The sequence below is a fragment of the Podarcis cretensis genome (genome assembly GCF_951804945.1).
Source record: "Podarcis cretensis genome assembly, chromosome: 12".
NCBI classification, from domain to species: Eukaryota; Metazoa; Chordata; class Lepidosauria; order Squamata; family Lacertidae; genus Podarcis; species Podarcis cretensis.
This window is the reverse complement of record NC_137181.1, coordinates 40,705,872-40,733,639: the sequence shown is the minus strand read 5'-3', so window position 1 is coordinate 40,733,639 and position 27,768 is coordinate 40,705,872. Positions and strand designations below refer to the sequence as shown.

At 42.0% G+C, this 27,768-nt stretch overlaps 1 protein-coding gene across 3 annotated transcripts; it reads left to right on the top strand.

The window, feature by feature from the left end:
- Positions 1–17,613: 17,613 nt before the first annotated feature.
- On the top strand, positions 17,614–27,540 carry SGO1 (shugoshin 1). 3 transcript variants are annotated; one of them, XM_079947303.1, is made up of 9 exons: positions 17,614–17,749; positions 20,134–20,282; positions 20,362–20,558; positions 21,322–21,426; positions 21,691–21,758; positions 22,957–23,120; positions 24,209–25,057; positions 26,766–26,946; positions 27,165–27,540. In XM_079947303.1, exons 2-9 carry the CDS (start codon positions 20,141–20,143, stop codon positions 27,304–27,306), a joined length of 1,848 nt encoding a protein of 615 aa, XP_079803429.1. In that variant the 5' UTR covers positions 17,614–17,749; positions 20,134–20,140; the 3' UTR covers positions 27,307–27,540. The 3 variants fall into 3 exon arrangements, with proteins under 3 accessions (XP_079803429.1, XP_079803427.1, XP_079803428.1); XM_079947301.1 differs by having other exon boundaries at positions 17,615–17,749; positions 26,763–26,946; XM_079947302.1 differs by lacking the exon at positions 17,614–17,749 and adding an exon at positions 17,752–17,784 and having other exon boundaries at positions 26,763–26,946.
- Positions 27,541–27,768: the final 228 nt, after the last annotated feature.

Sequence of the window (27,768 nt, the reverse complement as noted above, 5' to 3'; positions counted from 1 at the left end):
ACGGCTTCTGATTGGCTGCAGGAAGCTCCTACAGCCAATCGGAAGCCGCAGAAGCCACGTTGGACGTCCAGGTTCCACAGAACGTTTGCAAACCAGAACACTCACTTCTGGGTTTGCGGCTTTCGGGAGCCAAAACGTCCGACTCACAAGGTGTTTGGGATCCAAGGTATGACTGTATTTGTTATGTTACTCATGTATTTTATAATGAGAATTTGATAAGGTATTTTGCTATTCCCTAAACATCCCTGCATTTTTTTAAAAAAAATTCCATCAAGCTGAAGGGTTTGTTAAATCAGACTTGGGAACCTGAAGTTCTCAAGCGTACAAAAATGGGGTAGGATGCACATGGATTTTCCTGGCTGCTCTTCCCATTGCATCTCCCTGAAAATCACTCCTGCAGCATCTGATGTAGTCTAAAGACCTATAATCAGAAGGCAAGCTCAACAAAGCAGCCTGCCTGCCTGCCCATGGAAGCTTCTTAACTTTACACGTAGGGCTCTTTGTATAGAGTTCTTTGCTCTAGTTAGGCATTATCTTTCCTCCTCTAAATTTGTCATGTCAGCTCGAATTATACTATCAGTATAATGGAAATGAAGCAAGTTATTATGCATATACTTTGTTTTGCATAAGGAATTTTTACTTTTGCGAGGAACAAAGCAACAAGAAGAGAATGACAAGAAAAAGAGCAGGGGAAAATGAGAGTCAAATGGGCAATGTGACAGATTGTGAGGCAGGGAACATTAATGGTAGAAGGGAGGGAGAGAGGGAGATGCTCAGACTACTAATATATCACCTACTTTATGCTATTTTGAAACAGAATAAAGCTTTAGTCACTTTTCAAGTTCAGTTCTACAGCCATGAGGTCTAGGAACTTGAAAGTTCTTGGAGGGTTTTTAATGAAAACTTTGGAGATATTACAAAGCCCTGAACAAGTTAGATCCAGGGTGTGTTAGGGACCACCTGAACCTTTACATCACAAGCTTGATCAATGAAATAATCAGCAGGAGCATCATTGGTCATCTCCCTGAGTTGGTAAGGCTCATCTGACAGTGACATGAAACCTTTAGTGTCATTGGTCCAGTGCTCTCCCAACAGAGATTCAGTGGGAACCTTCAGCTTTAACCTTTAAATATTCGCTGCAAATTTTTCTGTGCTGCCAAGCAATTAAGAAAATACCATGATTGGTGGTGTCTAGGGCTGGGTGATATATTGATATACCGGCCAAAATCAGTTTGAAGTCCATATCACGATATTGGTTTCGCCATTTCTGACCTGGTGAAATACTGCAAATCATGATGTGTGTTAAGGATGGGCAATATATTGTATAAAACTGGTTTGAAGTCCATATTGTGATATCGGTTTCATAACTTTTGACCTGGCAATATATTGTGAATCATGATTTGGTGTATGTATGTGCTATGCAAAAATCACAATGCCTCTACATAGCTCCATCCTTATTTCAGACATCAGTACATCACAATCTTTAGCTGGTGATATATCACAATGTTGAAAACCGGATATCACTCAGCCCTTCTGTTTGCCTCTACATAGTTCCATCCTTATTTCAGGCATCGTGATATATTGCTATATCATGATGTTTAGCTGGGGATATATCACAATGTTGAAAACCAGTTATCGCCCAGCCCTAGTGGTCTCTGATTTCAAAATTTTATGTTGTCTTTATGCTATATATGTATGCATATTGCAAATTACTCTGTCATTTTTATGAACGGTGGTATATAATTTTTTTTATCTTCGGTAGAGGATTGTACACTTGAAGGATGTCTGAGAGCATCGATTTAGTCCTGCGCCATTGTCATGTAGAGCCACATGGCTGAATTCTGTTGAAAAAAGCATGCCTTCTTAAGTTTCACTTGCCTTGTTCAAATGTAATATACCTGCCATTTTCAGTTTGCTAGAATTGTGGTGAGTTTAGTGGCGTTGCCTTACTGAACACATTTTCACCTCGGCTTCTTCAGCTTCTGAGAAGACAGCTGAATAACCAACTAAATAACAACGGTATAAATCTTCTTCTTAGGGTACATTTTTTTCTGTTAGCGTTGGGCCTTCCCTTGCAATTACAGTTCATCATGCATAAAAAGTACTTGACAGTCTATTAATTTTCAACTAGAATCCTCTATTACTGTTCATTTGAGTATGCCGTTCAAGCTGCATTAGAATCCAAACACTACTGGCCATCATCATGAGAGAGAAATTCTTATTCCATTCAACCTGTTCCATTTTAGCGACAGAGAACTTTCTTTGGAAAATGCTGTTGGGCTGAACATTTCTGCTTTTGCCCGAGGCCTATGCTCAGTAACCATAAAGCCATGAATAAAAGTCACTTCTGTAAGCTTGTAAACCGAAAACCATGCATTCATTATGTTCCAAGTGGCTTTCTTATACACACAATTCCCTCCTGCTAAATGGCCAGTTGTTTGAAAGAGAGATACTTTCAATTAAGGTTGGTCAGCCATTATCATTAGTAGTAGTACTAGTAGTAGTAGTAGTAGTAGTACCGACACAATTATATACCACTTAATACCAAGATGAGCTTCTAAGCGGTTTACAAAGTATAACCACCAACTGCACAATATTAAAATGGAAGCATTCATAATTAAACTACACAGCCAAACATTAAAATATGTACATCAAGAATTTAAAATTCAATAAAGCAAGCCTTTGTGTCAGGGACTGTGCTAAGGAAGTCTGCACTGAGGAGAATGGTGGGAGCCCCCCTCCCCCTCCCCCTGCTCCTGATCAGGATCCTGAATCTTCCCAGGAGCAGGAGAACAGTGTAGATTTGGAACAGTGGTCTGCAGAAGGACATAGTTCAGAAGACAGAAGCTGGGAAATACTGGATGGGGAACAGCTAGGAGGAGAAGAACTGGGAGAGAGATAGTTAACAGATTCACTGTTTGGAAAACATTCATCCGCTCAGCCCAAGGTCAAAAAGAACTGATAAGGTGGCAGCACAGACAGCACAATGGTTACGAGCTCAGGGTACAAGATGTGGTGGTGACGGGGTGACTAGGGAGGAAGTGGGTGGAACCCTTAATTGGGAGCATTAAAGGTAAAGGTAAAGGTACCCCTGCCCATACGGGCCAGTCTTGCCAGACTCTAGGGTTGTGCGCTCATCTCACTCTATGGCTTGACAACCATATGTCAGGAGTGCTCTGATGGTGTTTCCTGCTTGGCAGGGGGTTGGACTCGATGGCCCTTGTGGTCTCTTCCAACTCTATGATTCTATGATTCTATGATTCTATAGGCCGGGAGCCAGCGCTGTCCGCAGACACTTCCGGGTCACGTGGCCAGCGTGAAGAAGCTGCATCTGGCGAGCCAGCGCAGCACACGGAACGCCGTTTACCTTCCCGCTGGTAAGCGGTCCCTATTTATCTACTTGCCCCCGGGGGTGCTTTCGAACTGCTAGGTTGGCAGGCGCTGGGACCGAACGACGGGAGCGCACCCCGCCGCAGGGATTCAAACCACCGACCATGTGATCGGCAAGTCCTAGGCGCTGAGGTTTAACCCACAGCGCCACCCGCGTCCCTAATTGGGAGCATTAGTTGGTAGTAACTAAGGACATTTAGCTAGCATTAATGGCATGTTAGATGCTAAGCATGGAGACCCTCCGTGTTTGGGAGCACCAGAGAATTCAAAAACACGCTTTCTGTTTGTCCTTCTACCTCCACCTGCATGCATCTGCTTGCCCTAACTTAATATGTCCCTTTAGGTCTTGTCCCTGTTAAGATTACGGTCAACCACTACCAGTACGTCGAGTTACAAGGAAGAAGATTCCAACTAAATATCAGGGGAAACTTTCTGATGGTAAGAGCTGTTCAACAGTGGAACGGACTCCCTCAAGAATGACCGCTCCCCACTTAAAACGGGGGGCGCCCTTTGCGGGGACGCGTGCAGCCCTGGATCTGGAGTGGCCCCATCAGCATAGGCTTTGCCTTCCCTCAGGTGGGATACCTGGAGGTCCCCGCCTACCCCAGTGAGTTGTCCAATCCCACCTGGGGGAAGCGTTGCCAGGGAAACCAGGCCAGGTAGGGGGAGGGATTACCTGCCCACACAATAGAGGGTGGGTGGTGGTCTCTCCTTCCTTGGAGGTTTTTAAGCAGAGGTTGGATGGTCATCTGTCATGAATGCTTTAGCTAAGATTTCTGCATTGCAGGGAGTTGGACTAGATGACCCTTGGGGTACTTTCCAACTCTACAGTTCTGTGATTCTGTGAACTAGCTCTTCAGCTGTAGAATATTTCATATCTATCATGGCTGGGTCCAAGAGCCAGGACCATGCAGAGATATAGCAACAGTTCATTCCACTGAGAAGTCACGTTTCACCATCTTTTGCTCACTGAAAGCTGAGACCTGTGGCTATAGGGCAGTGTACAATTTTTTAACAAAAAATCTATTTGAGTCTGGTTAGGAATAGGGGAGACAGCATCAGACCCCATCCGAAAATGAAAGTTGCAGTCTTAATTGCCTATCAGGCTGAGCTAACTGACCTCGACTGGAACAATTTCAAACCGCTTGGATTAAAGCATTAGACGCGAAGCTCATTCACCGACTGATGGTACAATTCTAGTGCAGGCTTTGATTCTGAGGTCTCCAAGCAAGTCAAGTATGGGTTGTTAGGACTGACCTCTTGCATTATCTGCCCTATTTTCAATATCTTTGCAAGCAAAGGATTGTTGCAAAATCAAAGCCTTAACGTATTCCTCGGTGTGTTGGCAGTCAATAATGTTCTCATTAAGACTAACTAATGTTCTTACGGTTGCTTGAAACACTTTATTGGCCTTTGGAGCTAGCTTACAGATTTGCAGGAGTAAATTAATTGTAGCAGTGTTTGAGTTGAAAGTACTCTCATCTACTCATGACCTCCTGAGACTTGATGGTCAATGCCTCTAAATCTAATCTGGAAAGCAACGATATGAAAGCTAATGATCTTGGCAGTTAAATCTCCATCTTCAGGCTTTTATAGATAAGCAGTTATTTGACTGGTAGAATCTCAAGAACTATTAACTACAGGGTAATTGTTAAAAAGTGCTATAGGAGAAAAGGACATCCATTGCTGCCATGTCTGCTGCTCTCGTTTTCATTTCACATTTTCTTTGTTCATCACAGATACGTACTTTCATCTTTACCATCCTTTGTCTGATGCAGTTAAAGCTCCATCCATGTAACAACTTCCAAGTACTTTTGTAATAGGTCAATACCGTGATTGGACTTAAGTCTGCGTGCAACGTGGATAATTCTGCAAATGATCACCGTCACTTTTCCCTTGCAGAAAACACCTGTTGCCATACCGGTCAAAAAGCACAGGATCCTCATAGCCACATTAGGTCTGTATGCCTATTTGCTAAGGAAGAAGCGATTTTGCACCTCTGCCATTCCTATTCAAATGTATTAGCTAGAGTTTGTGTACAGCAACCCTGCAAAGTGGTTGCACTTTTCAGATGACAATCACACATACATAGAACATGCATGGAAAGAGGCAGGATTATGGGGGCAAGCCCCATGACTTAGGCTTTGTACACATTACCAGCACAGTGATCCAGTTGCAGCAACAGGGAACTACTCTCCCTCCACCAGTTTATGTACCTTCCCCTGACAGGCTGTGCGCATGCAGCTGGAAGCTGAGCCTGCATGAAAACTTCCTCTGCTCATCCCTTTTCAGTTCGCTCCTGGTTCTGGGAGGCAGTGTTGCAGGAGAGGGTGGGGAAGCACCTGGCCCTTCACTTGCCTAACCTGCCTCTTCCTCCTCTTCTTCCAACACATCCTGTGCTCCACCCTCCAGCTCTGAAGCTTTCCCCTGCCTCCTGGGTGGTGCTGTGGTCTAAACCACTGAGCCTCTTGGGCTTGCTGATTAGAAGGTAGGTGGATTGAAACCCCGTGATGGGCTGAGCTCCCGTTGCTCTGTCCCAGCTCCTGCCAACCTAGCAGTTCAAAAGCACGCCAGTGCAAGTAGATAAATAGGTACTGCTGTGGCGGGAAGGTAAGCGGCATTTCCATGCGCTCTGGCACTCATCACAGTGTTCTGTTGTGCCAGAAGCGGTTTAGTCATGCTGGCCACATGACCCGGAGAGCTGTCTGTGGACAAACGCTGGCTCCCTCGCCCTGAAAGCAAGACGAACGACGCAACTCCATAGTTGCCTTTGACTGGACTTAACCGTCCAGGGGTCCTTTACCTTTTACAGATCCCCACAAACCAATGCCCCCCTCTCCCAAGTCAGACTCCAGCCCAGCTTCCCCTGGTGCACACCCATCAGCATTCTGCCAGCCCCCGACACTTCCCATAAGCAGCTGCTTGGCCATTGGGACAACAAAATGCTGTGCTAGATGGATCACTGGCCTGATCCAGCAAGCTCGTCTTATGTTCTTGAGGAATTCTGGCAGTGTATGCATGACCACAGTTGAAAGTGCACAAGAAATTTTTCATTACGTGATTTTACTTTTTGCTGGCATTGCTTCTGTCTTCCTGGTTATGTGCTAAAACACAGATTTGGTCTGTATTTTTTTTTTTTTAAGGAACTGATAAATTTGTGAAACCATAAGCATGCTTAGTTCAGTTAAGATGCCCAAATCTGCACTTACACCGCCCCACCCTTCCGAACAAAATTTTCAGAAGTCATCCACTAGCTTCTGTTTGACGGCCAAATCTGAACATATGTACCCAAATTCATGCTTCTTCTTTCCATCTAATTACAAACCCAACTGGTGAGCGCTGACAGGTTTGTAGCCAGAACAGAACCCCTCAAAGAGATCTCAGCATCAAGGGAGCCCTGAGGAAAAAACAGAGGAGGACTGAATATGCTCAGTGGTCATAAAATGTTGATAGTATGTTGGAAGAAAAAACAGAAAATGGGAAACATATATGGCCGACTGGCACAAAGAGCAGCACTTCATACGGCAGCATTTTGTTGCAGTCACGCATAATCATTATTACGCAAAGCTCACATGCTCCTATCAAAAACTGCAAGATACCTAAAGTGTTAATTTTTGATGATACACTTTTTAAAAACAGTACAAACCTATGTATGTTTACTCAAAAGTAAGATCAAGTGTGTTCAAAGTATATATAGGATTGCAGCCTGAAACTCTTCCAAATAGGTTTGTTTTTTATTAATTAGTGCGTGCATGGATGTTGTCTTGTGAACCACTCGGGTGCCAAATTTAATTGAGCTACATCTGGAGCTGACCGAATATACATAGGCTAGGGATTTTCTGACTGATTAACTGTCTCTGCCTTTTAACCTGGACAAAGAGGCAACCACAAACAGATGACATCTGTATATGAGAAAAACTTGTGGAGGGCAGCAGAAAAGGGAAGAGGAAGAGCAAAAACTCGATGTCTGGTGCTCAGACATCAATTAAAATGTCACATAAAATAAGGACCTGCAAATACTCCTCTTCGAGTACTATTATCAAACCTAAGTGCTGTTGTTGTTGTTGCTTTTAAAAAAAGATTCAATTTGTGCCAAATAAAAGAGATAGAACAAACACGTATTAATATTCCAGTAGCCGTGCAACATTTCGCTGTAGAAGTAGAATAAATGAAACCCAATTTTAAAGCCTTCCAGCCGACAAGAATCAAATCTTACTGTCACCCAGGTGGTCAGAACTGTTCAGCTGGCACAAAGCAGGGAGGGAAAAGATATAGCAAAAATGCTAAAACAAAATCTAAAGAATATGAATGGCAAAAACATGCAAAAGAACCGTAGGAGCTGAGTTGGTGTATTTTAAATGTGAAAAACTAGATTGTGGGTGGTCCTGTTAGCAAAAGGGCTTCCACCTTCACAATGGGACTACCTCTGTTTCTCCTCACATGTCCCGTCCCCCCGATCTGTTTTTGAGGTTGCTTGCCCCAAATCTCCCAAGCAGATTTTTTTTGGGGGGGGGGGCGGGCACAGGAGAAGTCTTGTTGTGCAGGTGAAAGTTTGTGGGCTGTGATGGATACAACCAGAGCTTTTTTTTCTTTTCCAGCTGAAACTCACCGGACCCCCATTCCAGCACCTTTCAGGTGGGGGCCATTGCCACTGTAAGAGAACAAGGGAACAAGTTCACAGTGACTTCCAGCACACCTCTTTTTCTAGAAAAATAACACTGGATACAACCCTTAGTTTTTGTACAGAAATGTTATCACTTGAAGAGTTTAAAATTGAGAAATAAAAAGGAAAAACAAGGATTTAAAGGGGTCTTCACCCTGCCATAACATCCGAACCACTCCATATCATGTCCAGATGGTCCTCCCCATTAAGCCCTATATGCTGATGCCTGCTCTGAAACAACCTTATTAATTAAGTTCCCCTCGTATGGTAGATCTGGTTCCTAATGAAAGAAAAGCTGCAAAAAAAAAAAAAGTTTTTTATTTACACCCTTGCTTTCTTCCGTGGTTTCTCAAGTGTACGCCATCCAGACCCAGACCTGCTGAGCTGCTGTATCCTACACCTTCAGACCACGGACCTCAAAATTGGGTGTTAGGTAGGGTAATTGTTATTGCTTAAGATAATTATGCTTGGCATTAGGGTTACGCAGGTGTCATAGAGTGGCTAAGGGCATGTATAGATGATGAGCAGCAATCTCAGATCCCTGCTGCAAACTACATGAGACTATAGCAAAGCAGGTGATAATGTGCCAGATAGGAGGTCGAGGCAAAAAGAGCTCACCATCCATCATACTGACACAGAAGCACTCTCTGTAGCCTTCCTACCAGTGGACTGAAGAAGGAGTTCTGCCTAGCCAGTGGTGGGAAGTGAAGAAAGGCAATTAGAAATGCTTTATTTTTTTATACATTTTTATTGGTTTTTTTTTTAATATTTCAGTTCCAACAGTCATACAACATATCTTCTCATCTTATACAATATTTTAGACTTCCGTCAACACCTCTGATGGTTTTTCATTCTTTATCACTTATTCTGCATTTCTTAATTTTTATATTGTATTTAATTATCCTTAACTAATAACTCTTTTCATAGTCTTTCTTGTAATATTTCGAATGCTCCACCTCACAAAACCTCTTGCAGTCCTACTAGCGTAATCTGTTCATCACAATTGCTTTTCAAATAGTTCGTATATTTACTCCAGTCATCTAAAAATCTCTGATCCTGCAGGTTTCAAATCCTTCCTATTAGTTTATCTAATTCTGCATAGTCCATCAACTGCATCCTCCATTCTCCTTTCGTCGGTAATTCTTCTTGCTTCCATTTTTGTGCCAATAATATTCTTGCTGCTGTCATTGCATACAAAAACAACTTACAGTCCTGTCTGTTAATATCATCTCCTACAATGCCAAGTAAGAATGCTCTGGTTTCTTAGTAAATGTATATTTCAACATCTTTTTATCTCATTATATATCAGGCGATTAGAAATGCTTTAAACTCCCATTTTTCTAAAACATCTATTTAAATTCTCCTTTCTAAGTATTTTTTTTTTGGTACATTATTTATTTTATTTATACACAGCTTTTCCATGAAAATATCCTCAAAATGACTTAAGGCACACTGCAAATGCATAAAAACAAAATGCGCACAACTCCAAATGCAACACACAAACCCCAGCAGCTCATGGATGCGATCAGAGTGTGATCGCAGTATTGGCCACTAGAAGAGTGCACCTTGCCTCTCAGGAAGAACATCACGCGGCAAGGGAAAGAACAGCCTAGCACTCCTGCCATCGGTTTACTTCTGAACAGTGCCTTTGAGATCTTCTATGAAAGTCTTTAGAACAAGTCTGTCGGTTTTGCCATTGATCTCTTAAGCGGTCTGCTGTGAAAATACACTCAGTTTGGAAAACAATCTAGCTCCACCAAGTGACCCTTTTTGTAACTGCTGTTCTGAAACGGAGATCAAACTAATGTAAATTTTGACATTTTAAAACCTGTCAAACAAAACATTATCTCCCTCATAGAACTTATCAAGAAAAGGACCTGACTTCATGCGGAAGAAGTTCATCTTCCTTAATTTATTGTAAAACACACACACACACACACGCCTCCTCAGATGATCATGGAGCAAGGTAATAAAATAAGACAAAATATAGTCAAACAAACACAATAAACATAGCAGAGAAAACATTGCACCATTCCGTTCTATGTTTGTATTTTATAATGCAAACCACAGCTTATGTGGAAAACCTTCAGAGGTGCAAGTGACATTGCTAAGAAAACGAAGTGCAAACCGATTACACTTAGAAATGAATATAAAAGAATTGCCAGAGCTTTATAAGACTTGCAGCACAATCCTATGCATGTTCACTCAGAAGTAAATGTAACGGAATTCTATGGGCTTATTCCCAAATACATGTGCATAGTCCTACGTAAAGTTGGCCCAGTGAAGATAGTAGAACTAACTCCAGAGTAAACATTAATTGAGATGTGCTGTAAGGGAATACAAAAAAAAACTGAGAAAGAAAATACAGAGGGGGGAATCTGCCCGTGTTCAGCTTTTCTGTCACTCAAAAATCTTGTCATAAGGGAACTTGGCATCAATCAGAGTCCAGTTATTGCTTTTAATATCTCTTTGCCAGCTTCCAACCTTCCTAGCACTTATAACTACACACATTTTTTTTCTTCAAACATTCTAAAAAATGAAGAGAAATACAGGCAGCAGGGTTCACTTAAAAAAACATTTACAGTAAGTCATGATGGTATTGAATTTTAAGCCTCTTACCTCCTTATGAAGGACTGTTCTCAGTACTATGTCAACACAAATACTAATTTTAATTTCAGCTGAGGTGAGTTGGTAGCTAAGGTAGAAAAATCAGAAATAACCTGCCCCGTAAAGTATACAGCACATGACTATCCTATATAAATACTATGCAAGTATTCTTTTAAGTACATCGTGTAAAGCACAAGGTCTGAGGCAGCCTTTTTAAAATGTTTTAAAGAGGTTCCCTCTTATACATTCTACCTTCACAGATGCAGGATCATAGGAAGGGACCCACAGTGGTGGGAATGTAGAGAAATGAAAAAAAAATTGGGAAATGATATACAATGAACTGGAAAAAAATGTTTAAAACGACATTTGTAGAAAACAACAACCCAGAAGCATTTCTGTTAGGGATTCTAGGACAAGACCTGCCAAGAAAAATAAAGAACTTATTTATGTATGCTACAACAGCGGCAAGAGTCTTGATAGCACAAGGATGGAAGAATGAGGAAATCCCAATGAAAGAACAGTGGCAAGAAAAATTGATGATTTATGCAGAACTGGCTAAATTGACATACAAACTGTGGGACAAGGACAACTGTGACTTTAAGGAAGAATGGGAGCTTTTTACAAATTATCTAAAAGGACAACAAAATGAACTGGATTCCTTGGCAGGGTTTGAATAAACATACACAAATTTATTGGTTGATAACATGATAGATAACCTAAGGATATGTATAATTTTATAACATGCAGAGAATAATATGTGCTGAGAAATCAGAGAGGGGAGCTGAGGGAAGTCTCTGTGGGGAGGAGGGAGGGTTAGAAGGGGGGTGGGGAAAAGGGGGGAATAATAATGAATATGATATGTTTTGACGGTTTGTATGTTGAAGTTGTTAATAATTTTTTATTTTATTTTTTAAAGGAAGGGACCCACACGCAGGGCTTTTTTCCCCAGGTGGGCGCCTCTCAGGTGGGCGCCATTGCCATTCTTAAGAGAACAAGGGAGAAGTTTGTGGTGAGCCCTGGCACCTCTTTTTCTAGAAAAATAGCACTGCCCACAGGTTATCATCCAAGACTCCCTCCCCTCATCCTATAACAATATGAAGATGCTTTGGGGTACAGATTTCAGATGAGGCACCATTTTCCTGCCTCCAGTCTTCATCTTGGCGTATCATGAAAAGGGGTAACTAATAAGACAGCAGGAGGGACCATTTTGAATTTTTGGGTTCTGATTCAAAGACCAGTACTGTGCCCTTTTTTTCTATCAGAGGGGGGAATAGGGGTGACCGCTCCGGAACCTGAACTTTGGCAGCCCTACACCTGGTGCCCACAGCTGGCAACCGTGCTGCCTGGCCCCTGCTGCCCACACAGCAGGGCTCAGTGGAGGAGCAACTGCATGACACACAGGAGGTTTTGGGTTCAATCCTGAGCATCTGCTGTTTGAAATGCTGGACCAGCATGGCCGATACAGAGCTAGCTGGACCAATGGTCCTGCTCAGTATAAGGCAACTTCCTACGACCCCCTTCCAAGGCAGAGGCGGAGGGCTTCAAGGTCATTGCCCCTGCTAAAACAACAGCAAAAGAAGAGGCAACAACAACAGAAAGCCATGGCTGGGGGGGCTCAGAGGAAAGGGCCATTGCCACAATTATGTAGAGAAGGGTCGAGAGCCAGGTGGATGTGATTTAACCCAGGCCCTGCACCTTGCCTAGGGATAGCCCTGCTTTCAGTTTTTAATTTTGTAATTGCCCTTTCTTTCACCTTGCTGTTCATCTTGCAATGGCTGTAGTTCCTGGTGTAACTATGCCACTCCATGTAACACAAATTTGCAGTACAATCAGGTTGTGCATCGGCGGGGACGTGGCTGGCGCACATCCCGGGGGCATGGTGCTAGGCATGGTGGGGGGGTGCGCGGCATGTGTCCTGGGGGCGGCCGCGATGGTACCCCTCCCCCCTGATGGTGCTGGGGGCAGTGTGTTCCCCCGCCCCCCTTTCCTCCGCCAGTGTATCTGCCCCACCTGCAATAAAACATGTCTCTCTTACCCGTCTCCGCAGCCACAGCAGGTGCTGTAACTCTCCAACCATTTGACTTTCCCCCCTGATGGCTCACTCTTCCATTGTCTCCCAAGACAGACGGAAGCCAGCATCTTTGGGCAGGAAGATAAGACAGAGACCTCCAGGCACATCACATTGGTCTACTGAGCTGGATTAGTCAGGCTTCAAAGTTTTCCTTTTGCCCCTTTCCCCCCCCCCCCACACACACAAAACCTCATACCTTCCAGCTACAATTTTTATCTTGTGAAACCCAAGTTATTAAAAAAGTACTTGAGCCGAACGCCTGCAGAGAATGGCAAAGCGACTGTCTCTTGCCAATTCTGGTCTGACTTCGTACCATGCTTACTGAGAGCAAACTTTTCAAAAGCAGTCGGCTGTGACCCAGACATTTTGATGCTAACTGCAGCAATGGAACTTCAGCATGGCTGTTACCCTTTCTGTCTCAACCAAGGCTGCGGATTTGAATAGACCAGACTTTCCTTCATTCATTGCCTTTGTCGGCAGCTTATTGTGTGCTGGTGCTTTTTTCCTTTTCATCTCTCAGCCTCAAAGATTGATGCTTTTGTCCTTGAGCTGATCATTTTTTATATAAACTTCAACCATGGGTTTTTGGGCAAAAAGACAGTAGGCAGCAATTTCAGTATATGCTGCTCTTTAGGCTCAGGGTGGCACAGAACAGTTTAAGAATAATTGCTTTCATTGTATTATTACATTTCATAATTCCCAATGCACTTCTTCACTGCTTTACCATAGTTATTGTGTTCACATGTGCACTAAGGAAAAACATCACTATTATTATTATTTTTTATGCTGAGGGGAATCAAAGGTGGAGAAATTCTGACAAAGACCAAGACCCATGCCTTCAGTCCATGAAAGAGATGGACTTCGAACCAGACTGCTACTTCAAAGTCCATGCCTCTATTCAGTGCACTAACGTAAGGGCTACTTAAAATTCATATTGACATTCACTCAGTATTTATTTCAGGCCATGCCTATCCTATTGGCATTCTCAGGAACACATAAAACTATTTCCAGATGTCCTTGGGTAGGGTTTCTTTCCCAAACATTTCTTACTGAGACACAATTATTTCTGAATTAAAAGTGTACACTTAAACATGCTTGCTCCTTAAGTTTCTAAAATAATGAGCATGCATTCCTCATAAAGTTGTGGAAAACCTGATATCGCGCCCTCTCCTTTCAGAGAAGGAACTATGCTTCTGGAGCAGTTTTAATGCTTCATATTTAAATTCTCATACTTTCAGAATGAATCTTAACTCTCAGAACCTGTGCATTAAACATTAAGTGCAGGATAAATCTTCTCTGCCTCCCTAATAATTTATCATTTGCGCATCCTTGCATTTGCAGAATGGGGAACAGAGGTATTATGGTAGGAAATTCAGAGCTGACATGATAAAACAATACCAGTATTTCATATTCAAGGATGGTGCTCAGCATTAGTCATAGAATCTTAAGAGTTGGAAGGAACCCAAGGGTCATCTAGTCCAACCCCCTGCAATTGCAATAGTCATATATACACTCAGTGAAATCAATGGACTTAAAGCTTCGTTTCGATATGAAAATATGTATTGCATATGTATTTCAATTTCCCCTAAAATTAGCATTTCTTATCTTCTTCTTTTTTTAAGAAAAGGTAGAACAGCCCATGTCTTCAAAGTTACTGGGAATTTGACATCTCATCCAGAACAGTCTGCTGACTTACCATAGCCAAAAAAAAGCTATTGGAAGCTTGGGAGTTATACCAAGGCCTCTCCCAGCTATGCCCGCTCTCCTCCATGCCTTTGCCATGTTACAGCTTTGCTTGCCACAAAAGTGGAAAACAGTGATTTGCCGCAGCAATTGCAGTAAACTTTGTTACCTCATATTACTGGAACAACAGTATTTTATGCTCCTTTGGTATGCATTTGCTTGTCTAAAGGCTCCTGGAACTGGGCTGCTTGGAAACTGTGTGATGTTACTTTGGTACACCTTCCTGGAACACGTTTTTTCATCTCTTCTAATCCCTTAAAGGTAAAGGAACCCCTGACCATTAGGTCCAGTCGCAGACGACTCTGGGGTTGCGGTGCTCATCTCGCTTTATTGGCCGCCAGCGTACAGCTTCCGAGTCATGTGGCCAGCATGACTAAGCCGCTTCTGGCGAACCAGAGCAGCGCACAGAAATGCTGTTTACCTTCCCGCCAGAGCGGTACCTATTTATCTACTTGCACTTTGACGTGCTTTCGAACTGCTAGGTTGGCAGGAGCAGGGACCGAGCAATGGGAGCTCACCCCATTGCGGGGATTCAAACTGCCGACCTTCTGATCAGCAAGTCCTAGGCTCTGTGGTTTAACCCACAGCACCACCCGCGTCCCATACTTTAAAGGAATTTGTCGTTCATGTGACAGTTTAGCTTCTGTCTGCAAACCTTTTGCTGCTGCATAATGGAGTTGTTCTGAAGTCTTGTTGTTTGACAGATGCATGGCTGTAAACCTTACCTTTTTTTGCAGGAAATTCCCTTATTCCAGCGCTGTTTCCCGCTGCTTCCCGCTGCTATCCCGGATTGTTAAATATCCCATAGATTGTCCCTGGGACAGGTGAGGCTGCTGATCCCTTATTTTCAAATCTGAAAGTTGACAGCTATGGACAGATGAGAGTTAAAATGAAATTTAAGAAATATATTCAGAGGTGCTATGCTATTAGCAAAACTGAAGTGAAATGTACAAATTTCACTGATTTCCAGTGCAATCCTACACATCTACGAAAGTCCCACTGAGCTCCATAGGGCTCATTCTCAGGTAAGTGTGTATGGGACTGCAGTCATAAAGACCCACTTACTCCTTAGTTTCACAATATCTGAACTATGAACTAACGTTTTTGTTATTTTAATTGCACCAAGGGATAAATAAAATCTTTACATCTTATTTTCCACATTTTTATTGGGTTTGTTTTTTTAATTGTACAGTGGTACCTTAGGTTACAGACTCTGCTAACCCAGAAATAGTACCTCAGGTTAAGAACTTTGCTTCAGGATAAGAACAGTAATTGCACAGCGGTGGCGTGGCAGGCCCCATTAGCTAAAGTGATATTTCAGATTAAGAACAGTTTCAGGTTAAGAACGGACCTCCAGAACGAATTAAGTTCTCAACCCTAGGTACCACTGTATTGTTGTAGATAAGACAACAAAGTGGACCAAGTGGTATTTAGCTGCTCAACCCCACTCCCTTGTCCCAAAGAAGATCAGCAGGAGCTGTTGCCTGGCATGTTCTGCTAAAAGGTAAAGGGACCCCTGACCATTAGGTCCAGTCGTGACCGACTCTGGGGTTGCAGCACTCATCTTGCTTTATTGGCCGAGGGAGCCGGCGTACAGCTTCCGGGTCATGTGGCCAGCATGACTAAGCCGCTTTTAGCGAACCAGAGCAGTGCACGGAAACGCCGTTTACCTTCCCGCTGGAGCGGTTCCTATTTATCTACTTGCACTTTTGACGTGCTTTCGAACTGCTAGGTTGGCAGGAGCAGGGACCGAGCAACGGAAGCTCACCCCGTTGTGGGGATTCAAACCTGCACCACCCACGTCCCTCTGGCATGTTCTACTAGTGAGAGCAAATTTACCTCCAGTATAAGTTGAGTAACCTCCAGTTGCTCAGTCTCACGCCCTTGCGTCGGAGGACATCAGTGGGAACCACTGCTTGCCAACTGTCACTTCTAGGCTGTCGCTATTTTCGGGGGAAGGAATTCCATCACATTCCAACAAACTTAGGCTGTGCAAATTAGGGTTGAGCAACTAACTCACTTCCCCAAAAGATCAGATTTTTTGCAGCAAAGAGGAAGCAGTTGCATTGGAAAGTGTGGGCCAACACTTGCTTTGATGCAATGTTATCTGTCCTCATCCTGCAAACAAATCAGAACGAATGCTTATTAAGCAGCCAATGTTGTCTAATCAAAACAGGATAAATACTCAATAAACAGGCCTTCTGGAAGCACCCAAAATCAAACCTTCAACTAGTTAGCAGTAGTACTGTACTGTACTGTAATTCCTTAAGTACAATTAGAGTTGGACAAGGACCAGGATCTCACATGCACACAAGGTGAGAAAACTATATACAGTATTACCCTTGCACCAGTTTTCATATGTTGCAATAGCCTCGACCTCTTGCTAAATAACAGGAAAAAGAAGAATGAAATAAGTTTTATCTCACACGTAGAATAGCGACCAGCAGCCTCAGAAAGGCAACATTTTGTTGTTGTTGTTGTTTAGTCGTTTAGTCGTGTCCGACTCTTCGTGACCCCATGGACCAGAGAACGCCAGGCCCTCCTGTCTTCCACTGCCTCCCGCAGTGGAAGGCAACATACATTTTTTAAAAATCTGACTCGAAAATACTTCGAGCTAGTTCTGGAGTTTGCTTTTATCTGTTGAAATCTTTAAAAGCAAATGTTATAAATGAGAGGGAGAGAATCTTGTTAAAGAATATTTTTAAAAAACACCTCCTGAAAAATATATACATATATTTAAATATAAATTACATATAAATTATATTTCCCAGGGCAGAGCTGGGGTCCTTTTCTAATTTGCACTCAATCACTCATTCTAGACCCAGCAACACAAGACTTTCGCAGAAGCAGAAAAATAGCTCGCAACTGCAGTCCGCAACCTTCACCAGCCTACGCGTTTCTACTGGCGCAGCCGCGCGTCAATCAGAGCGCCGTGCCCGCCCCACTTTGCGGCGTTGAGGACGGAGCGAAGGATGAAAACAAGGCTAGAGCTCCACCCACAGGTCCGTAGAAAGAAGGCGGAAACAAAAGAGGGGGAGGAGGAAATGCGCGATGACGAAACGACGACGCCGCTCAGCTGGGAGCAAGCCGGCCAATCGGGAAGCGCCGCGGAGAATTTTGAACGAAGTCGTCGCCTGAAAGACACAGACACAGACACACAAAAAAAACCACCACTACCAACGGCTTTTTGGGTCGTCGCGCGCGCACTCGGTCGCGCAGTTGAAGGCAGTTGAGGGAAAAAGAACGAGGGACGAGCGCGCGCCCCTCAGACGCAGGTTCGGCGGTACTTCTCTGTCCGTAATGGCGGCGGGTGGGTGCGAGGGAGCCCGGCTGAAGGGTTCCGTTTGCGGGAAGAGAGCGATAAAGGATGGAAGCAGGGGGGAAATGGAGGCTCCCGCCATATAGCTTACAAAGCGGAGGCCGAAACCGGAGAGGCCGCTTCTGCCGAGGGCGGCTGGCCTCTCGGGTTCTGACTAAAGGGGTCGGATCCGCGCTTATTTGAAAGGAGCGGCCGCTTAAAAGTGGCCCGAGTTGGGTGCGACCCAGACGGCCCAGCACTCGTCAGATAGGAAAATTGTGAAGTCGGAAGGGACCCTGAGGATCATCTAGTCCAACCCGCCCCCTGCAACGCAGGAATAGGAAGCAGGACCGTTACGTGCCAGGCCTAATAATAATAATAATAATAATAATAATAATAATAGTACTGTAGTAATAAAATATTAGTTATATGTCACCAATCTAGCTGGGTTTCCCCTGCCACTCGGGAGAACATTACATGTAAAGGAACCCTTGACTATTAGGTCCAGTCGTGACCGACTCGGGTTGCGGCGCTCATCTTGCTTTATTGGCCGAGGGAGCCGGCGTACAGCTTCCAGGTCATGTGGCCAGCATGACTAAGCTGCTTCTGGCGAACCAGAGCAGCACAAGGAAACGCCGTTTATCATCCTGCCGGAGCGGTACCTATTTATCTACTTGCACTTTGACGTGCTTTCAAACTCCTAGGTTGGCAGGAGCAGGGACCGAGCAACGGGAGCTCACCCCGTCGCGGGGATTCGAACCGCTGACCTTCTGATCGGCAAGTCCTAGGCTCTGTGGTTTAACCCACAGCGCCACCCACGTCCCTCTGAGGAACATTAAAAAGTGATAAAACATAAAGCATTAAAAACTTCTCTAAACAGGGTTGTCTGCAGATGTCTTCTAAAAGTCAGATAGTTGTTTATTTCCTTGACATCTGATGGGAGGGCGAGAGCAACTACTGAGAAGGCCCTCTGCCTGTTTCCCTGTAACCTCACTTTTCGCAGTGACGGAACCGCCAGAAGGCCCTCAGTGCTGGACCTCAGTGTCCGGGCTGAATGATGGGGGTGGGGATGCTCCTTCAGGTATACTGGACCGAGGCTGTTTAGGGTTTTAAAGATCAGCACCAACACTTTGAATTGTGCTCTGAAACGTACTGGGAGCCAATGTAGGTCTTTCAGGACTGGTGTTATGTGGTCTCAGCGGTCACTCCCAGTCACCAGTCTAGCTGCCGCATTCTGGATTAGTTGTAGTTTCCGCGTCACCTTCAAAGGTAGCCCCACATAGAGCGCATTGCAGTAGTTCAAGCGGGAGATAACCAGAGCATGCACCACTCTGGCGAGTCAGTCTGCAGGCAGATAGGGTCTCAGCCTGTGTACCAAATGGAGTTGGTAGACAGCTGCCCTGGACACAAAATTGACCTGCGCCTCCGTGGACAGCTGTGAGTCCAAAACGACTCCCAGGCTGCGGCCCAGGGCGTCCCCCACACAAAGGTTCCAGGTTCAATCCATGGAATTGGATTTGATATGTGGGGGTGGTTTTTTTGGAGGAAGGGTATCGGAAGACAGAAGTTTGGAAAGAGTCTGCAGTGAATATAGACTGCAGAAGCTCAATTCAGGGATGGACGATAATAATAATAATAATATAACAATAATTTATTATTTATACTTCACCCATGTGGCTGGGTTTCCCCAGCCACTCTGGGAGGCTCCCAACAGAATATTAAAAACAATAAAACATCAAACATAAAAACTTCCCTAAACAGGGCTGCCTACAGATGTCTTCTAAAAGTCAGATAGTTGTTTAGTTTAATAATAACAAGAGCAGCAATTGTGCTCTGTAAGTTTTTCTTTATACACCGCTTGTTTGTAAAAGCAAAAACAAGTGGTTAGGGTCTGATATCTCTTTTTCTTTGCTTTTTTTTTTAAAGCAGTGTCTATATATGGGAACACTGTTGCCCTACAGTATACTGAAGGGAACGAGGGTGGGGGGTGGTTAATAAAAAATCTTATTAAGAAATATATTTTAAAATGGGTATTATTCCTAGGTGTTTTTGACCTTCTTTGACAAGCTGTAGTTCACAGTCTTTAAGACTACTGGTTCAAATTAAATAAGTATATTCTTTCAAATTTATGATTTAAAATAATAGGTTTGCTCCAGTAAATCTGTATGTACTGTTGAAGAATAGGCCAAACATTACCTTTTCAGTACCATTTTATGATAATAACAGATAGCTGATAGATTTTTTGGGGTGGGGGTTGTTAATATAAGATGAGACAAAGAGTTCATTTTTCTATATTGGTAAGAAAGCCTTTTAAATAAATATTTGTTAAACTGTAATCAGTTGTTTTTGTATTTTTTTAAGGTGTAAAATGACTAGAGAAAGGTGCTTGAAAAAGTCATTTAAGGACAGCCTGGAAGATATAAAAGAACGAATGAAAGAAAGGCGAAATAAAAAATGGGCACAGTTGGGCAAAACCAAACAAGTCTTATCTGTCAACAGTAAAATTGCAAGTAAGTATTTTTTAATACTGTATTTTATTCAAATTTTCCCAGAAATAGAAATTTTAGGAATTATTTCCATTTTTTCCAGACAACTCATCTACACTGATGAAAAGCTTTCAAACAAACAATCGAGCATTAGCTCTGGCTTTGGAAGAGGAGAAGAGCAAAATGAGGGAAGCACAAGATACAATCCTGTATTTAAAGAGAGAATATCAGAGTCTGAAATTTCAGGTGTTTGCCTTGCATAGAAAGCTGGCATTACAACAAGGAAAAGAGCATTCTGAGGTATTTTATCTTAATACATGCTGTACATATATAATGTCCAATTAAAATACAGGCAGCAATTGTTTTAGGAGCATACAGTTGACATATGATTGCCGATGCATGAGTCCTTTTGGACCCAAAAGAGAGTGGGACTGGGTGCGCTTATATGTGCTCCACCAACGCATGCGGGGCCCAGGAACAGAACATTTATTTATCACATCAGACCAGAACCAGAAGGAGTTTTGAAATAATTTGCAAGAAGAATAAAACACAATCTGTAAATAAATCCCTTAAAACGTTACAAATAATACTAAAAGTGTTTATCCAAAGAATTACCTTAAAACACAAAATATCCACTTCAGCTAAAAACACAAATGACTACAAAAAGAAAACACATAAATCCAGATCATTAGTTCCAATGCCAAGGAAAAGAAAAGGTATTTATTTTTCTGTTGCCAAAAAGATGACAAATGTTAATGGCAGACAAGCTTGGAGGCGTAGAGCTTTTCATAATTGGGGACTATCACAGAAAAGGCTTGTTCTCTTGTTGTCATCCTGCTGACATACCTTGCGTGGGGCACACAGATGAGGACCTCAAATGTCTTATTTCATGGTTTGGGTTGGTTCATATGGGGAAGGGTGGTCCTTGAGAATGTACCTGTGGTAGCAGATAACTTGTATAATAAACAAGAAATAGAAACCACTATTTCCTGTTCATTTTATTTCCAAACAAGCTCACTGTTGTATTGTAACTACAACAGTTAACTCTTTTTGTTTCTGTTAGACTAGATTAATGGCTCTGAAGGAGATTATTTCTAAAGTTGTTCAAGACCTACTCAATGCAACAAGTCTTCTTGGTTCAGCAAAAGATCAATATAACACAGCTCTTGTAAGTCTTTTTCCCATCCTTGTATTTGTATGTTACTTTCTGACTTTAGACTGTTATCAGTTCTGCACCCATTAAGATAATTGCTTAAATATTTTGCTGTTACTGTCCAATGGTAACACTAATCTTTTCTGTTACTGTCCAATAGTCTGCCTCATAAGCTGTAGTTGGGAGCCACATTTTCAGACATCTCATTTTTATTATGTGCTTCATGTATGGTCCATTACAGCATAATGGTTTTCGGCATAATATCTTGAATTTTTACAGAACCAGACTCTCAGTGCCTCCAGTGCTGAAGAGTGTGATTCTAGCAATGTAAGAAGCCAAGATTCCTTGTAAGTATACTTAATATATTTCATTTTTTCTGCCTGTTTTTTCCCTTCAAAACAAAATCAAGAAACTTGCATCAATAAAATATATTTTAGATTGTGTTTTATACACGCAGGTGCACACATACACACACTATGATAATTGAAAATGGTTTCTGTTAATTTATCACTTCCCCCTCGCCCCCCCCCCAAAATGTTGCTGTGGAATAGAAAAAATGGTTTTCTCGTGTTGACTGGCGGTTCTTGAATTTCAAGAGCTCTTCTCTAAAAAGCCTATATATTTGATTATGAAAACTGTTCCATGAATATATGTACTAAAGATTATAGTCCATGTTATTAAAGCATTGAGTCAAAAGTATGTGATGAGGACAATCCAAAAGTGGAAAATGCAGGGTGTGAGAGAAGAGCTTAGATGCCTTTTGTCTCTCAATTATGAAATAAAATGATTAGAATTGAGAAAATTGCCAAATGACCAGTTAACAATGCCAAGCTCAAAAATGTTTGCATAGATCTGAAATTATGATTCAGCATATTCTGCAACCATATTTTCTCCATAAGTACCAGTAATCATCAGGGTTGGCCTGTGGGCTGGAGTTTGACTGAGTGTGGGCCAATGAGTCAGGACCAAAGAGCAATCTGGCAAACCAGGAAGCAAAACCCAAGAGGCAAGATCAAAGAGCAGGACCAGAAACACAAGGCTCACTTAACGAAGCACCACTGAGACAGGAAGCCCTCATACATCCCTTCCTGTCTAGGAGAAAGCAATGGTTAGCCTGCATGAGTGAAGTGAAATCTTGTTCCATATTTCCCCAGAGAGGGTGGAGTTATGAAGATCACAACAGGAGGCATATTTTAGCAGTTTCTGACAGTGTTATTTCTTTAGAACAACTGTACTTTACCACCAAGCACAGCACTTTTGAACAGGAATGTTTCTTAGAAAGCGTGTTTTAATGCAGTTTTTAATCAAAACATTTTCCCCTGTCCAAAGCCAATTTGAAGTTGAGAAAACTAACTGCCAAGTAGCTTTGTATTTCATTCTCAAGCGCATATTCCTGGAATATACCTTTGTTTACAAGAGTGAAGGTTCTCATTCAGTTTTAATTTAGGAAACCCTTAATTTTTCTTGCAGGGTGTGTACCAAAACTGCTGTATGAGAATCTGCTCTTAAAATAATTCATTGAATTTCACCTCCCCCCCCCCTTAGGGCACATCTAAGGCATATCCTTTCTGTAGATGCAAGCAAGCAAGATAAAACATCTGGAACAGAATTAAAAGATAATACAGATACAAATTATTCAGATGTTGCAGCTGATTCTCAGCGAGATGTTATGACTGAAGATGTTTTTTCAACATCAAAGAAGGATACAGGTAGGTAATCCCGCATTTAAGATTCTAAACATGGGTCAGAGGCTTTACTATTAAAGAGCATTGGCTGGGTTCTAAAGAACCGCTGCTAATTCTGCATACCTTATATTCTGTTTCTTAAATCACGTGCTTCTTTGAAGCTGAGTGGATTTTAAAAGCAGATTACAGTATTACTTGAAGGTTTGCTTATTGCAGTGGGAGCGAGGAGTATACCTTTCCTGTCTTAGGAGCATCTAAAGTAGCTGTTTGGATTCTGGTCACAGGTAGCAGCATAACATCAAAGAAGTTTCATAATCTTGTGCAAAGCTATTTCCTTGCTATGTGCCATAACCACTTTTTATGAAAGGTGTCCCTCTGCTGACAGAAGGCTCTTAATTTAGCAAAGCCTCCTGTCAGTGGAACAGGGATTGAGGCAATCTTTAGTGAGGCAGCCCCTCAGCCCAAGCTCTGAAGAGTCCCCCTGCCTCCAGAGCAGGTAGCAGTGGAATTGGGGATGCTGGGGAAGATTCATTTACAATTGCCTTAATCTCTGTTCTGCTGACAGAAGGCTCTATTGGATCAAAGATTTGACGGAGGGATATCAACTGGTTTGCAACCATAATACATTTTTAATTAAACATTTTAAGTCAAATTTGCTGCCTTTAATACTCAGGCATGAGATAGTGGGACATAAATGTACATATAGATTTGGCATAATCATTTGGCATAATCAACCAATCCTCACAGGACTCAGTTCTGCAGTTCTCTTTCCCACTCTGCACAGCTTTGGCAAAGTACTTGTACTGAGGTGAAAATGACCTGATACAATTACCTTTGCTTGTGGAAACAGAGCAGGTTCACAGATTTCTGTTGTAATTCTCTATGCACAGGCATTATTGGTAAACGATGTCTACTTCTGCTGTATCAGTATTATAATTAATAATATGATTTTATTATTATAACTGTTCAATCTGATGGACCAATCTGCCAAACCTTACTAACCATATTTAGCATCTAATTTTTTTCTGTGCTATTCTAGTAACTACGTAAAGCTTTAATGTATGTATTTTTAAGCTTCCCTGCAGAATTGACACATTATTTTAAATTACCAGGTTGGCAAAGTAGTTCCCACTGTCATATGGAGTATGAGAACAGAAATGAAGAGAAGATGCAATTTGAAAGTAGCTTACTAAAAAATGTATCTATCCGTCGTCACTACTCCAGGATCAAAACTCAGTATCCATTTGATGTATCTGATGGTAGCAGTCCAGAAGTACTTGAGCAGATAACAGAATGTTGCCAACAAGATGAACCTGGCCCTGAGTCAGGCTTGGTGAAAAATAATGAACAATATGAAGAAACTTCCGTTTCTCAAGAGAAACATAAGATAAACACAGACAAAACTTTGGAACAGCCTAATATGTTACCTGAATCAAATACCCCAACAGCAGCCCCTAAACAAACTGATTTTAAAATTGTTGGAGGTTCTCAAACACACAAAGAGAGAGACCAGAAAAGAAAATTGGAAACAAAAACTAGATCCAGGACAAGGTCCAGAAAAGAGAGAAGCCATAATAGGAAGTGCTGTTCCAAAGAAAAAACAGATAGATCAACTGGTTCCAATGATGCTTATGATTTTGTTTTTGAGGAGTGTGTCCATATCACACCTTTCCGACAAAACAAAGTTGAAGAAAATAACATCCAAGAAAAAAATAATGGAGAAGAAACAGAAACTTCTTGTAACGAATCATTTGCTTCAGAAGAGGACTCTGATGATAGTCAGTATGTGCCTTGCATGAAAAAATCCAGGAAAAGCTTAGAATGCACAACTGATGGCAGCCCAAGACACACAAGGCAACAATCAAAGAACGCTGTGAATGAACAGCATGGCAGTAGTCCTGAGGGGGAAAACAGGAATACTAAAAAATCTGATAATTCTGCAGATAAGGAAAATGTTGAAAGTAAGTTATAATTTTGTTTTGAAAAAATCTGTATATGAATAAGCATAGAGATACCGACAGCTAACTCTGAAAAGTTTGGAAATCTAAATTTGATCAAACACAATAGGATTTCTCTTTCTTTGGCTGCAAAAAGGATAAATCTAATTTGCTCAAGTGGAATTCCTTTGCAGAAATGGAATGCCACAACCGGATATTTCCTGTAGTTTTTTCTCCACTTTAGAATTGCCAGGAAGAGGGCTAACTAGACCAGCGGTTTTCAACCTTCTTGAGTCCACAGCTCCCTTCACCAACCACATTCTTTCTGTGGCTCCGCTGTGGAAGCCACTTACACTGGGATTGTTACAGGATGCACATAAGTGGGCATTTTCTCATTCTGCCCCCAGCCCTGTTTGGCACAATTTTTGGTGCGCATGTAAGTGGGAGCGCATGTGCCGACTGGAACCCAAGCAATGCCACTGCTTTGCAGGGCTGAGCTGACGTACCCCACCTGGCAACCCGTGTCTGCCTTCCCTGAAATTAGCATGCACATAATGGGGGGTGGGACAGAGAGGGCAATACCAGATTAAGATCAGAAGCAGAAATATCTTGTCATCATGGGGAAGGAAACCAAGAAACACAGCACAGGACACACATTCAGACATGCTCCTTTCGTGCAACATTCTCCCTGTCCCCATAAAGCTGGGTGACGGTTAAGGGGGGGAGTTGCCTGGGGGGGGGGGGAGAGAGGTAGAGAAGAAGAGAGGGGAGGGATGTTGGAGGTAGAAGGAGTGAGAAACAAAAGACACTCCTCATTTTTAGGGTTATTTTTAAATCCTCATAGAACACACATCCAGGCACACACATCATCAAGCTACTTTGCTATTTTCTTGCATTTCTCATGCCCTCTGCGTAAAACTATGGAACTGTTAGTTACTGAAGCTGGGGAGGATTTTTGTTGGGGGAGATTCTAAGAAGATAAGCAGTCATGCAAAAGTGTCTTCACTTTATTTGCCACTTTTATTTCAGGAAGATAATGAGCTGCAAGTTAAATCTCGGCCGGCTCCCCTAAACATTCCCCAGAAAGAAAGACATAATGCAGGAAGATACAGGCTGCAAGTTAATGAAAGAATGGCCCCCAGGGCTCCCCTAAATGTTCCTCAAGTCCATGATTTCATAGCACACTGGTGGAAAACCAATGAACTGGACACAAACATGCTCATGTTCTTACATTTTGTCTCCCAGTGAAGAGCACTCACCCTCTGGAGTTTCCCAGAGGGAGAAAGAATAGCCATATTCCTTTTCCTGATTGATTTGCACATCATAAGCTATGAAAAAATGACTAAAAGAAAACACATAAATTGCACACATTTTAGTCTTATAACCTGTAAAAGGTGGGAAAGCAGCATGTGGGCCAGATCCTCAATTCCCCCACCTCCCACAGGCAAACTTTGGAAGTTCAAAGGATTTCCTGGTAACCACCAATCCCCCTTTGAACTCCCATTTGCAGGCATGGTTTGAAATCAATTGTTGTTTTCCAACAAGAGCCAAGTCTGGTTTTATCATGAATATTGGTTGTTGTCATCTTAAAAATCGAATAAACTTAACATTCTGCAGAATTCATATACAGAGCTTTACCAATATTAAGGTGTCGTTTGGAGCCACTGGAAGAGAGTTTGTTTAAAGCTTATTCATTGCTGACGTTACCATTTAAACATTTTTCTCCCAGCAGATAAACCATCTAGGGCTCTTGAAAAATGTCATCCCTGTTTCAGTGATATTACCAATTTCGAATCAACTTCTATCCAAACTAGAGTTTCTCACCCACCGATGAGTACTGGAATAAAAGGTACTCCTCGAAAGAAACGTAGATGTACTGATCGCGTGAGCTATAAGGAACCAAGTCTCAGCAGGTCAGTATATTTGTTTCTAAATGGATATGCACCAGTTTCTTTCAAAAATTTATTGTATAATTTAGTTTTTAGAAATTTGTTGTATTAGTTTAGAATTAAATTTTGAATATAAAATCCAACCTTGCTTATGAATCTGACTTGCTTATGAATTTAGTTATGAGGCAAAGTAAGAATTACATGAATGCTTTCAAAACTAATGTACTATTTTGCTTTGATAGGAAGCTCAGAAGAGGAGACCCTTTTACAGATAACATCTTTCTGGATTCTCCAATTTTTAAGCAGAAAAAGAGCCGCATGTGTAATTCTCTTAAAAAGAAATCACTGCCCAGATCTAATGAGGTATTTGAATGCGTTGGTTGATTTTAATAACATTTTTAGGGAACAAACCCTTTAACTTGACAATTTAAGTAGTTGTATTGATATAAAGGTAAAGTGTATTTGCTGGAATATCATTACTGGAAAATCTTAACTATGTTTGTACATAAAACAGCTTTTAGATTTTAACACACCCTGGCCCAACACAACGCATATACAGTTGAAATTTATGTAATATATGAACTACTAGATTTTATATTAAAACTTGTAAACATCAAATTTGTTGATGTATTTAGTGTTTTTTCTAGTTTCTTGTTACACAGGAAATGGGAATTTATTTTTGCTTGAAATGTAGATTAATGTAATTCTACTTTTATAGCAAATCTTCAGATTACAGATTTAACTGTTGAAAGTCTTTGTAGAGTTTTCTAAATGATCATATTGAAATAAAATGTGTCAATGTTTTTGAAAAAGATAGCTATTTTAGTTTGCTATCTCAGTAGTGCT

Excerpts from the sequence above, each read along its gene's own strand:
- SGO1 (XM_079947301.1), top strand. The coding sequence starts at position 20,141 with ATGACTAGAGAAAGGTGCTTGAAAAAGTCATTTAAGGACAGCCTGGAA. Across the intron at positions 21,427-21,690 it reads ATCAATATAACACAGCTCTT|AACCAGACTCTCAGTGCCTC; the intron begins GTAAGTCTTTTT and ends GAATTTTTACAG. Across the intron at positions 23,121-24,208 it reads AACATCAAAGAAGGATACAG|GTTGGCAAAGTAGTTCCCAC; the intron begins GTAGGTAATCCC and ends TTAAATTACCAG.